The sequence below is a fragment of the Geospiza fortis genome, unplaced genomic scaffold (assembly GCF_000277835.1).
Source record: "Geospiza fortis unplaced genomic scaffold, GeoFor_1.0 scaffold172, whole genome shotgun sequence".
NCBI classification, from domain to species: domain Eukaryota; kingdom Metazoa; phylum Chordata; class Aves; order Passeriformes; family Thraupidae; genus Geospiza; species Geospiza fortis.
In genome coordinates, this window is record NW_005054309.1 from 6,794,438 (window position 1) to 6,807,797 (window position 13,360).

The 13,360-nt window shown below is 36.3% G+C and overlaps 1 protein-coding gene across 4 annotated transcripts in view; it reads right to left on the minus strand.

Annotated features, from left to right (window-relative positions):
• Positions 1 to 920: 920 nt before the first annotated feature.
• Positions 921 to 13,360, minus strand: part of NLGN1 (neuroligin 1) — a 314,121-nt gene continuing 301,681 nt past the window's right edge. For 2 of the 4 annotated variants that reach the window (XM_031055363.1, XM_031055361.1), the window contains 3 exons: positions 11,915 to 12,100; positions 6,220 to 7,009; positions 921 to 5,244 (listed from right to left, as the gene is read on the minus strand). In XM_031055363.1, coding sequence (XP_030911223.1) covers positions 4,422 to 5,244; positions 6,220 to 7,009; positions 11,915 to 12,100 — 1,799 coding nt within the window. In that variant the 3' untranslated portion in view covers positions 921 to 4,421. Of the gene's footprint in view, positions 5,245 to 6,219; positions 7,010 to 11,887; positions 12,101 to 13,360 lie in introns of all 4 variants that reach the window. The other 2 variants (XM_031055362.1, XM_031055359.1) reach the window with 1 other exon arrangement.

Genomic DNA, 13,360 nt, shown 5'->3' on the forward strand with positions numbered 1-13,360 from the left:
TACAGTAGCATGAACAGAACCTAAGAGAAAAGGGACTTTGTGCATGGCTGGTGATGAACTCATCGATTCTGCTGCAAAGTTCTCTTGAACACCTTATCAAATGCTGCTAATTTTCTGGTCTCCATACAAATGTATTGATGTGCCAGAATGTAATCAAACAAGAATGTTTAGAGTAAAAGCTCATTTGCCATGTTTCAAATTGTTCATATTTACTTGGAGGCCTCAGGAGGGCATCTTAATCTTATAGTGTTATTATTTCAAATAGAAAAAGAGATTTTTAATGTTCTTTGGAGAAAGTCCCTTAGCTTGCAGACTGAAGGAAAAAACAAAACAGAACTGCTGCAACAGATATTTTGACAAAAGCATTGAATGAAAAATAACAAAACCTCTGAAGGGAATTTCCCATTAATCTAATTTATTTGGAAGCACATTTTCACAATAATAATTAAATTATCTAACGTTCCCTTACATTAAAAAGCGACCACCTGTAACTGTTCAGTACTAGAAAAAAAGGTGGGGGGAAAGGTCAATATTTTAAACTAACATCACAGGGAAAATGCAACAACTTCCAAACATCAAAGGAATACCATGATGTTTGACAGCTTCCTGTGAAGTCAGCTGTTTCATCTCCTAGTGAAGTTGGCAACAGAAATTCCAGCATCTTCTGTGCAGTGGTGTCTTTACAACTGTAACATGTTTCTTTGTTAGACCTCTATTCATCTGATTTTCAGTGTGTGATTAACAAAAACATCCAATAATTAAAGACTCGTGACGCAGGAATCCGTGTTTAGTACAGACAACAAAAACAACAACTACATTTTCCTATGGAGGATTTTATCCAGGAAGTTCATCCATGCCTTGCAAGTCTTCCGTGGGAGGAGAACACCAGGTACAACCAACTGAGATACCATTGAGCAAAATGCGGTTTTTATCGGTTTTATTTCTCCTAGAAATGTCAGCACAGCACATTATATTGCCTGTAATTTCAATAGATAAACGAGACAATGATTCCATTGTTATTTTTTTTTCAAAATGGTAGAATACATTTTCTTAAAAAGGTCTGCAAACATATTTACAAAAGTGTGAAATCAATAAATGCAGGCTCTTTATATTTTTACTGAACTTCCAAAGACTGACTGATATCCTAATTTTATTGGAAATCTGGTCCAAGGATGATACAAGAAATTAAATATCACACTCAATTTTGCTTTTGTGTATGCTACCATGATAAACAAATCAAATAGATAAAATATTTTGAAAAGAACAAACTTATATTCCATGAAGCATATGAAGATATTCCAAAACCATTTCTTATCTTTTCATTTCAGCTTTAAAACATCTCTTGCTCTTTCTCTATGTTGTGTTAAAACGTGGGACACCATCCTACTTTTGGAAAGCCAGCTGCTGTAATGTCAGTATAAAGTAGCCACTAAAATATCATTCACAGTATCTGCATCACAGGAATGGACTTTTTTTTTTTTTACCAAACAGGAGTGACAAAATTTGTGTTGTTGCCTTCATCTTTCACATTTTAAATACTCTTGGCTGACAGAAATAAAGTGTAGTGTCATGCTTGGTTTACCTAAATCATTTATTTTGTAACTAATAAAAGTAAACAATTACCAGATACTGTATATATAGAGATATATAGATATATGGCCACAAAGAAACTATAGTAGAAAGTTATTTTGGTTTTGATAAAGTTAAGAAAAGCACATAAAATCATATTTCATTAATATCTTGCTTTATGGCCATCAATATTTTTGTATATTTTTTTTGTTTTGTTTCATCAACATAGCAAAATACAATCTTCTTATTAAACAATAATTATCAGATGGCAGACAATTCTTTTTATTGGTTTACATTGGCAGGTCACAGTCTAAAAGCACAACCACATCAGGCAGAAATTGCACACAGACCGCCCTGGATTTTGAAGACTATTTTTTATGCTTCTACAAAAAGACCTTAATTTAAAACTGGGGACTGTAATAAGCACTAAGTACATGAGTGGTGTTTTTTTGTTTTTTGGGGTTTTTTTTGTTTGGTTTTTTGTTTGTTTGTTTGTTTGGGTTTTTTTGTTTTTTGTTTTTTGTTTTTTGTTTTTGTTGTTGTTAAATAGGGATGTAAAATAACTGAAATTGCAGTATTTATTTTGGTTTCAGCTTTATTTTTAATGTGTATGCTTGATGTCAGCAAACAGACTTTAAACTTCTCAGCAATCTTTTATAATAAAAGTTCAGACATCCAATAAAACCCACTGATTTTTTTTTCCCATCATGGAATACTGCAGATTTATTTCAATTTGTCTTGTTCCTCGCCTTTTTTTCTTGTGTCAATATTGCATTTTTAATTGATTCCTGAAATCTGGAGGAGATTTATGTGTGATGACAGTCACAATGTCAATATTTCTGTAAGAAATAGCTGTGATGGGGCTGGCCTATAAATATGCAGTTTTATTATTTGTAGAAGGCACCCTCATGTCTTCAAAAACCAGACTGGTCTTAAGATATTACTCTTTATTTGAGACAGTTACCATTACTTCATTAAAAAATGACAAAACAGCAATAAACATTTTAGCTCTTTAATGAGCAAAGATCAGGTCTCTTAACATTGGAATAATATTCGTTATCCAGATTATCTTTATTTCACTCGGTGACCAGTAATATGGCCAAGAAATACAAAGTAATTTTCCATCAAGTAGTATACAATTTTTGTGTGTAATAAGCTTTCATTCTTGAAAAAGAGTAACTGAAAAGAAATGTTTCTGTTACTGCAGTTAGTTTGTCAGAGAAAGTTCTTCGCATTATCTTACAAACTATCAAAATTGCTAGTAATTTGAAAAAATGTAAAAAAAAATCACATAACTTTAGTCTAATAGAAATATAGTACAGGTAAGAGAGAAAGTATTTATCAGGGATGTGCTCTTAAGTCCATCTCAATTATTTCTTTTATATAAATGTACATCTGATTACATATACAAACGTTTTGAAAGGACCATGGTATAGAATTACTGGAAAGCAACAGGGGAATGAAAAATTTCTTGTGATTTTAGAACATTCACTTCAAATCACACAAACATATGTAGTATCCAGATTTTTAAATTTCCAGCTGTTGGCTCTCTCCCCGTTCTCATATATCCTCTTTTTCTACACTCTTGCCATCTGGTCTAGATAATTAATTGGAATGACAAAGCTAATGTATAGCAAAAAGGGAATTAACATTATATTAAAGTATTATAAGTAAACTTTGTAACATGCAACATGAGTTGAAACAATAAACTGAAAGGTGTAATCAGAGTGGTAATATTGGGGCAATTTTAAATGGCAAAATGTCATTGCAATTAAATTTTTGGACACACATTATCTCATCAATTTGAACAAAATACTCTGTAACTAAATCACAGCAAATTATAAATCCTTCATCAAAGGAGATTCCATTAAAGTTATAGTTATTTCAAAGTCAGAAATTATTTAGGTGGAAAGGAAAAAGAACATTAATAGTATACATTTTTTTGTCTGGGATTCATATCAGTGAGGGTCCACCACTGTATACCTAGAATGCCATAAATACCTTTAAGAATTGTTGCAATCCCTTCTTTTTTGGAAGCTACCATGAAATATTTTACTGTAATTACTTTTGCCCCTTTAGAAAACTTCTTTAGGTTGTGCCAATTGATGGAGAAAGCTTCTATTAAAAACTCCAATGGGATGAGAAGAATTTTAATTACGGCTTAATCAGCAGCACAGCCACCAAGCATATAAATTATCATGCACATCGTGCTAAAAATATCCAGTTTCCTTTATTCCCACAACTTTTATACTGACAGCACTTATGTGATAATGTTGTACCTGCCAGGCTGTAAAACTTCTCTGACTGGCAGATTTCAGCATGAGCCCCTTTCTAAGGCCTTAACAGCATTGGTGCTTTGTGTACTTATTCAAATATGTAAATATGGTCTACACAAGAAAACAGGTCCAAATAAAAATTGGTGAAAATTATCTGACATTCCATTAGTGTGTCCCTTGTGCATATTTATAGGTTTTTAAAATTTTCAGTCATAGTTCTTTCCTGTTTGTGTTGCACATGCCTAATTCCATTATGTAACTTAAATCTTCAAAAAATTAATACTTGAATGTGAATGAAAAAGTATCATTCAGGACAACTGCTTCAAGCAATTGCAAACAGTTGGGTTTTTTGTTTTTTGTTTCTTTTTTTCTTTTGTTTTGTTTGTTTCTTAAGTTCATTTGATATATGTACAATTCATTTTTTTCAAAACCCCAAATGTTCTTGATATGTATATTCACATAATATTCCTCCATATTTAAATAGTAAGAGTCTTGTAGGTTGAAAGCCAAGTAATCTTCAGTAATATCACCTACTTCAATCCATCAAAAAATAAAAGTTTGTTTTGTCTTGTCTGGCTATACCCTGGTTGTTGAGTGTGAATGGGGGTGGGGATGAGGATGGGGCAGAGTGTTGTTCTGTCCTCCAGTAAATGTGTTGAATGTGTGTAGGGGCTGAATCCCTGGTATAGTGTTGGGGATCATTGTGATGGTGTTGGGTGTCATTAAGGGGATATCATCAGGAGACCTTCTCATAGCTAGCGTGTAGTCTGGGGGACAGGCGGTCCTAAGAACCACCTCATGTGGATGGATGGACTCACATTCATGATCCAAGTCAGTGTGCTTCATTTGGAGGGACATTATCTCCTCTTCTTGTGCATGGGTGAGATCATTGGTAGTGGTACGTTGTGGGCTACATCTCCTGTGGACATCATGTCTCCTCTTGTCCTTTTTGTAGTACAATGCTGCAAAGGCCAAAATGTTCAGGAACAGCAAAGATGCGCCAACTGCAATAGTAACGCTCAACTCTGTTGAGTAGTCCCTTTGATCCACTGAAAATGGGCTTGGCTGCTGTTTGGGATCGTCTTGTTTGGCTGTAGGAAAGGCTGAAGTAACTGAAACAGAATTTTTCCTTGTGGGTCTGAAAGTATTATCAGTCGATGGCACTTTAGTTGTGGTAGAGGTATACTGTGAAATGTCGTTAAGATTGTGCAGATGAGGTACCAGTTCCAACCAAAGGTTCACTTTATTGGCCCTATAGTGTTCTTTAACTCGTGGTTTTAATCCAATGTGAAGATACAGTTGGTCTTTCTGAGAATATCTGGTCCATGCTACTTCTTCAAAACGATTTGGTTTTGTGTGGATGAATTTTGTGTCTTGCGGCACTGGTTGATTTGGGTCACTGAAAGAAAAAGATATCTCCAATGTTACAAAGCATTTCAAATGGAATTGTAAAATTAACATAATTAAGATTTTATACTAAACGTTTAAGACTGCCTTTGGACGGAGCAGAGTGCTATTCCCTAAAATTAGAGGCCTTAATAATATTGATTAGAAACAGCATTATGCAAAAGAACCCTTCTTTTACACAGACTTCAGCAACTTCCCTGGTTCTCAAAAATATTGGTGTCTCACAGTGAAATCTTTTGCTGCTGAGGGAAGATTGCCTGGGGTGTGGTGATGTGGCCAAATGTCTGTGAGACACTAGAGAGAACATAAGATTTTTTTCTTGTTTTTAGCAGCATAAAGTTCATACAGCTCTGCATTTCTGTTCCTGTGAATCATCTGTGGCCTTCCAGAGGGGAAGGATCATGGCAGAGCACAACTCAATGCAATATATAGTCAAAAATAAGTAGTCAAATGTAACAAAGGTTTTCGAACTCCAGTGAAAAAAAAACTAATGAAATTGGCAAAACTTTCCAAGTTTAAAGCCACATATTTTATGGTCAGAAGTGAGAATTTAAGACAAAATGTGCTACTAAAATAAACGGTATTATATTTAAAGCAATATTTATGTAATTTTCTGTCTCATGGAATGAAAGTATCAGTGGTAGGGTAAAGGCAGGTACTAATGTAGCTGGTTTTAACTCTACACAGATGTTAAATGCTTAGTTTTACACTTTTCCAGAGTTTCCTTAATTAGTTTTGTGTATATTTTCAAATTTCCTTGCAGAAAATCTGCAAAGATATTTTCCCCTCTTTTTCCTAAAACATTTATGTGAGTCTAGGGACATTACAGTAAAAACAAATATCCAGCTCAATTCTTAATCTCTTATTCATCCTACAAGTACAGAGGAATTCCCAAGGGAGATAACAAATGGAAAGCACCATTCCATCCAAAGTTTGCCTACAAGACCATTCATTATCTGGTACTCACCCAGTCTTTGCAAAGTTTGTCCAGTACGTCATCACCACTGCACTTAGCATGACATCATTTTTGGAGAAATTACAAGGAAATAACTCAGTAGGACCAATCATGGGGATTCCTAGTACGTAAGGAACCTCATCTCCATGGGCTGCATCTGCCCATGCAGGTACCTGATCTGTCTGGCAATGATGGTAGAAGGCATAGAAGTACGTAGGCGATCCAAAATTCGAGTGAAGATCTGCTGTGGCCACTGCTGGTGCAACCCACTGGTGATCAGTGAACAAAGCCAGCAGCGTTTTCCTTCTGGTCTCAGGGTTGTGCCGGTCTGCCCAGTCTGTGTACATAAATTTAATTGTTTCTCTCAATATATCTTTGCCTTCGGGGTATCCGTATAAGTTATCGACGAAATTAGAAACCGCAAAGTCAAAATCACTGGCTGATATGCCATCTTCGCTATCCACAATGTTTTCAACAAACTTCAGCCCTTCCCCTTGGTTAACTCCCAGCATGATGTCATAGTTGAGGAACTCTCCCTGCTCCATCAGGATCTGAGGGTCGTCTGGTATCACGTCGCCGTCGATCACTGGTCCAAAGGCTATGTGGTATCTTGCTGGTTGGATGTCCTGGTCCACAAGTTCTCTGTAAGGCTTCTTCTGTAGACATTCCACCAGTTCTACAGTGTCTGACATGTTGCAACCAACTTTTGTAGCCAACATCCTGGCATATTTTGCAGGCTGAAAGCTAACTGCCCAGCTGGAGAGAGCTGTTCCACTTTGAGCTATTGCTCTTTGAAAAAGTCCTGTGGGGAGAAATATTTGAAAACTACTGAAGCGACCTTGAAACAGCCACAGACTTTGAAAGATTCAAAGGAGTTCTTTGAAACAATAGAAAACTTTAACAGAAGAGATACCTGAATCTTAATAGTGCTTAAATATAAGGGGTGGTGAGATCTGACTGCTGTTGTACCTACAGGTAATGTGCAAAAATAAATGCAGTATGTGCTAAGGCAAATGATTCTCCCTCAATATACTCCAGATTTTCAAAAGAAACTCAGGAAAAAAAGGAGTGGCATTACCTTATGTAGGACAACACTATAAAAATTTATAAATAAATTTTTAAAATTAAGTATAGGTTGGAGTAAAAAGCATCAAGTCTCTGAAATGGGTTAAAGTTTTTGGTATTGTTCAAGCCATCACCAGCATGCATGCATAGAACTACGTGTGAAATTAATCTATTGCACTTTTTAATGTTTTCTTTGGAATTGAACTTGGTTTGAAAGGTGCAGTGCTTTAAATTGTGTATCACTGCAAAAGTTTATATTCTGGAGTAATAGATGAGAAGGTACCAGACAGCTGTTAAATTTATAAGTGTCTAAGTCAAAATCTTTTCTTGTAAGGAGGTTTTTAAAGGCAGGTTTATATTGATCACATTTACATAAAAAGGGAAATGATGTATTTTACACTGTTTAGCTTTGTAATTCAGATATTTAAACATATGTTCAGGTATTCAGTTAAGGGAGAGAGAATGATCTGGCACTGCATATAAACCTGCAGTAAATCCCTAAGCCTTCAGTGCATTTAGCTTGAATTTATGCTGATTTAATTATCACTCTGGACCAGGAATTCTACCCATTGAAATAACAAAATGCATTAAAATTTATGTTTTCCTCTCCCTTCTGTAAGGATTTTTAAAACATGTCCTGGATGATAGCCTCACCCTCTTGTAGTCAGTGAATTAATGCAATTATTTTGCTATTGGCTTTAATGTAATCAGAACTCCATCCTTGCTTTGATACTTCTTGTGCTTCCTTTGTGTTTTTCCACTCCATTTGAGGAGGGTACTTTGGGTTCTGAAAGAGATAAGTCTGAACCTTGTGTAAAATATTGCTCAGAAATTATATTTAGGTAATTTAGGTTGTATTTAATAGGTATTTAGACAATGTTTAGGTAATGGTGGCCTTTCTGCTGTTTTGTAAGGAGTTTGGGTTTTTTTCATTTTCACGTAAGTTCATTTCAGTATCATAACTTTTGCACAAACTACTGGAAAATATTTTATACTGGACCCTACCTCCTATAGGTCACTCTGGGTAATACAAAATGGTCTATAGTGTTCAAAAGTTTGGTTAATTTAAGATATATGGGTCAAAATTTTGTTTTGCTTGTGCTGCTGGGCACCTGGAGTCATTCCACCATCTCTGGTGGAGTCACTTAGGGACTGAAAGTGACACCTGGTCTCAGTTCCACCGGGAATCTTTGCTCCAGTGCTTGATGAATAGCTGGATGCTCCCACCAGAAGAACTGGAGCCAGGGCTGTCAGCTTACCTCAGAAATTTATTCCAATTATGCACAAGATGGCTTTTGTGTTGATAAGCAACGTATTTCTATTGATAAAAGAACCTCCCTAGCCTCTAAATCAAATCAGAAATGCTTTTACAGCTTCTATCGCAGCACCAGACCCTGTACACTCAAAAATAAGTTGGAATCTGTTGCTGACAGGAAATATTTTACAAGCTTCTCAGGAATTTTAAATCATTCAATGATGTAAGTCATTGTATTAGGTCCCGATAAAAAAAATTCTTCAAATTATGTAGATATAGAGACTGAAATGTATAAACTCAGGCCCCTTCTTAAACTTATGAGAAGTCATATCCAAGATAATATTTTCTTGCAAGATATGAGTAAAAATAAGAATGAACTTGAGCTATAAACAGCTAAAAATATATTTGCATGTTTATAAGGTCAGATATTGAGCTAGTATAAATCAGCTAAAAGTCAGTAGAATTACCACAGAGGATCCAGGCATTGTAATAAATGTAAGTAAATGACAAAGCTGAATTTTCACTAAGATGTATTTCATGATAATTCATAATGTGCGTGGGTTTTTGCATATTGTGTAAATCTAACTTTATTGCTTTATTAAATATGTCTGAACAAGGACAGAAAGTGTAAGCTATGTGTAAGAAAATGCTGATACAAACACTGTGGCTTACTAAGTGCTACATAAACATCAGATGCTGGATTAAGTAAAAGTGGTCAAGTCCTTTGGCCATAAAACCATCTGAGGAAATGAAACCGAACATCCCTCCTTGTCCTGAAGAATGCTGACAGAGCTATTCCTCCACTCAAACCAATTGGTGAGAAATGAACAGTATGAAAAATGATTTTCATTCTGTCACAGAATTCGTGGCAGAAATTTGTACCTCACAGGATGGAGAACTACATTTTTGTCTGATAATGTGTATTATTCTTCTTATTATTATTGCTTATGGGCTTCAGACTGATGGAAAGATGATTTAAATGTTCAATGGGCACAGTGCTTTGTGACCCTTATTCAGTGTCTCACCACAGTAAATAATAATAATTTGCATATATTCATCTGTATTTTGAGAGCACTTTGTGAAGATGGGTGCTGCTCTGCCCACTTGCAGGTGGGAGGCTGTGAACAGCTCCACCTTGAAACAGGCTGAATTCTTCCTCTCAGCTGCCAAGGGAACCTTTCAGAGGGAGATGACAGAAGCAAAGAGAGCTTCTGAAATTATATCTTTTGAAAGAGATTGATTGATAATCATAGAATCCCAGAATGGTTTGGGTTGGAAGGGACCTTGAAGCTCACCCAGTTCCACCCCTGCCATGGGCAGGGACACCTTCCACTACCCCAGGTTGCTCCAAGCCCCATCCAAACTGGTCCTGGTCAGTTCCAGGGATGGGGCAGCCTCAGCTTCTCTGGGCAACCTGTGCCAGGGCCTCACCATCCTCAGAGGGAAGAATTTCTTCATAATATCTGATCTAACCCTGCCCTCTGTCAGTTTGAAGTTCTTCTCCCTTGTCCTATCACTGCATGCTTTTGTAAAAAGTCCTTCTCCACCTCTCATATGTAAATGTGAAACAACAGGAAACAAAAAGGGGGTTTGGAAATGTTAAGAAATAACTACTTATTTGAACCTGACCAATTTATATTTTCTTTTTTCTTTTTTTTATGGCATATTTAACCACCTCCAAATGAAACATAACATGGGAGTGTGGTGAGTTGTTCTGTTTAATCCAAATTTCATCAAAGCATGAGTTTGCTTCTAAAAGAAATCCTCAAAAATTTACTTGTACTGAACCTTCTTCAGACCCGTCTAAAATGCCCTAATCTGCTGTGTTGGCATCAAAGTGCCTCAGTTTTCTCCAAACAAATTCTGGTCTGGTCCTGGCAGAATTCTGTGTGTTGGGTTTTGACAGGGTATCATTTGCTGGTAAGAGGCAACACACGACTGTGTAAATATTGTCAATGTGGCATTTTGCATTGATGTCATGTTACACCAAGAAGATTGATTTTAACACAAAGTAAAGAGTTAGGGGAGGATAAACCAGGTGTCCTCATTCAACCTGGAGTTAATCCTTAATGAGAAACTTGGTTTTTAGAGCTCTGATGAAAGAAGATTGTGCATTGACACCCTCAGGTCACAGTGCAGTGAGGTAATGCTTACATCTTGATTTTACTAGCATCTTCTTTTAAATATCTCCTGTGTAAGTTCAGGTAGTTATGGAAGAAAAAAAAGATTACACTAAAAATCAAATTGTAAAAATAGACTTAAATTTAGACCATAGTCTTATTTTCCACTTGACTGTTCTTGTAGAAGTTATATTTTTCTCTCATTTAAAAAAGCATAATGGCATGGTCTAAAGAATGTCTCACTTCTATTGACCTCAGTGGTCTTTGTAACATGACTTTGGGGAAATGCAGCTCTTTTAATGTCAGCAGAATTATGTTTTTATGACCAGCCAATTAGTCCCCCATGGAGATACAGCAATATAAATTAGTGGAGGATTATATGCACAGGACACAGTGTGGTGTCCCTGATAAAACTAATACAGATAAAAATATGTGAAAACGGTTAGACAAAAGTAACATGATCAATAAGCAATAGCCATGCAAATGAGAGACACTGTGTGAAACTGTGGTGCAAAAATCATAAAGAATAAGTTAGGTGCCTCAAACAGTATGATTTTAATTCCCTGCCACCTCCCTCAACTAGAGAGAAAAGGTGTTAGTTATGGAATAGGAAAAAACATATAGAAGGAAGTCCATTTGCAACTTGGATGCTTTGACAATTTTGGATCATGCATGCAAAACGTTCAACCATTCTTTTATTAGATGACAGCAAGTGAAGTCCATGCAGTTTCAGACAAAAGATTTCTGAACTAGTTATTGTTTCCTTCGCACAAAATAATAGTTTTAAGCAGTTCAGCTGTTAGCCTGAAAAGAGAAACTCTGTCATTTTAGTTTTCTTTAAATTCTGCTCCTCAGGAGAAACTAAACATGCCTTTCACAACTGTCTGAATATAGATGACCTCATCTACTGTGAGCATGACTGACTGATTTTCCAAAAAAGACACCCTTAGGTAGGAAAGAAAAGAGATAAAAATGATGCACCAAGAAAATGCCATTCAGAAGTCTGCTATGAAGTGTTTCTACAAAGCTCCATAGGAAAAAGAAGAAAGCGACCCAAAATTTAAACATGCACAGAAGAGCTGAGGGAGAAGGAGGCTTGTACAGCCTTTAAAAAGTTTCTTAATACTGAGCTGAACTCAACAGTTCATAGAAACAAAGAGAATATACAGAACATCACATAGTACTAATGGTGGTGGCATGCAGACACCAAAATTGTCAAAATTTGCAACCTGTATAATACCTTTGGTTGAATTGCTCCAACGGTTACCTTCAGAATAATGGGATAAAGTCAACAGATTGACGCACGAACCGCCTGCCCCAGATCCAAAAACAGTTATTCTTAATGGGTCACCACCAAAGAACCCAATATTTTCACTAGTCCATCGCAAAGCTTGAATTAGATCAAGGAGGCCATAGTTTCCTTTTGCTGCTTGGTCCCCAGTGCTCAGAAATCCTGTCAAAGTAAATGAAAAGAGAAGGGGTTAGCAAGAGTTCTTCTGAGTGATCCTGTTAAAATCTTCCAAGATTTTAGAAGTATATGCTATTAAATATTGTACAACTACCTACTTTTCCATAGTCCCAGGGAAAAATGTGTAATTTTGCACTTCTCCTGAAATAAAATATAGTTGATATCCACTCTTTTGGCCATGATAAATATGTGTAGCAAAGACACATCCCAGGCAAAACACTCATCTAAATCTGAACAGGTCACAGCTTATTACTCCCAAGGACTTTTTGTTGATTTTACTGAGTTTAAGAGTAAAAGTTTAGGAAACAGATAAGATGCAATTGTTCTGTACATTATTTGATCAAGTCTGTGTTGCTTTTGATCAAGTCTGGGTTGCTTTTCTGTACTTGGATGCAGCTTTGCATGTGCTTGAGATGCAATGAATCCACTTCCCCAAAGACTGTTTGGTCCTGCCCAGGCAACTCATTGTCATTTGCTTTTTTCTCCACCCAAAATGCAGCTTATGTCACAGGACAGGCCAGGCTGAACAATGGGAGCAGCTCTCAGGTCCCTGAGCTCCATCCCATAGCCATTAACCTGAGTTAATTGAACATTCATTAAATGGAGGAAGTCAATGTTTCCATGATCCCTTAAAACCAAAAAGGTAGGAGCTTGGGGGTAATCTGGAGAGCACTGCAACTGCTCCCTTTTATCCCTGGAGGAAAACTGTTGGACTGTGTCAGCTGCTTGAACAACTGGTCCACACTTTACTCCCAGCAGTCCCTTCACATTTAGCATTGCTGTTACTCTTGTCATTAGAGCCTACTGACTCTAAAAGAGGTACAGTAAAAACTCTGAAGAAAGTCTCTGTTGATAAAAGACATCGTTTTTGGACCCCATTTGTTGACATTTTGAATTTTCTCAGCTTAATAAACAAATGTTTAAATACTACCAGCATTATGAAGTAGTCCATACCTCAATTTGCATATCAAACTGATTTGATGCTCACTAAATCGTGTAACTGCTTTTCAGTACATGCTTTGTAGAGAAAAGCAACGATTACAACAATTATTTCCACATTAATTAGATATCAGTGGGTCTTCTAGTCTCGTCAAAGTTCTACTGATTCAACTCTCTTGAGTGCAGACAGCCTACTCAAAGGTTTTACAGTAGTTTTGCAGACAAATGGCTCTCAAAGGAGTCCTACTCTTTCATTATGACAATAAAAGCAGCTTTTAAGATGCTAAGAAGACACGTGTGTATATT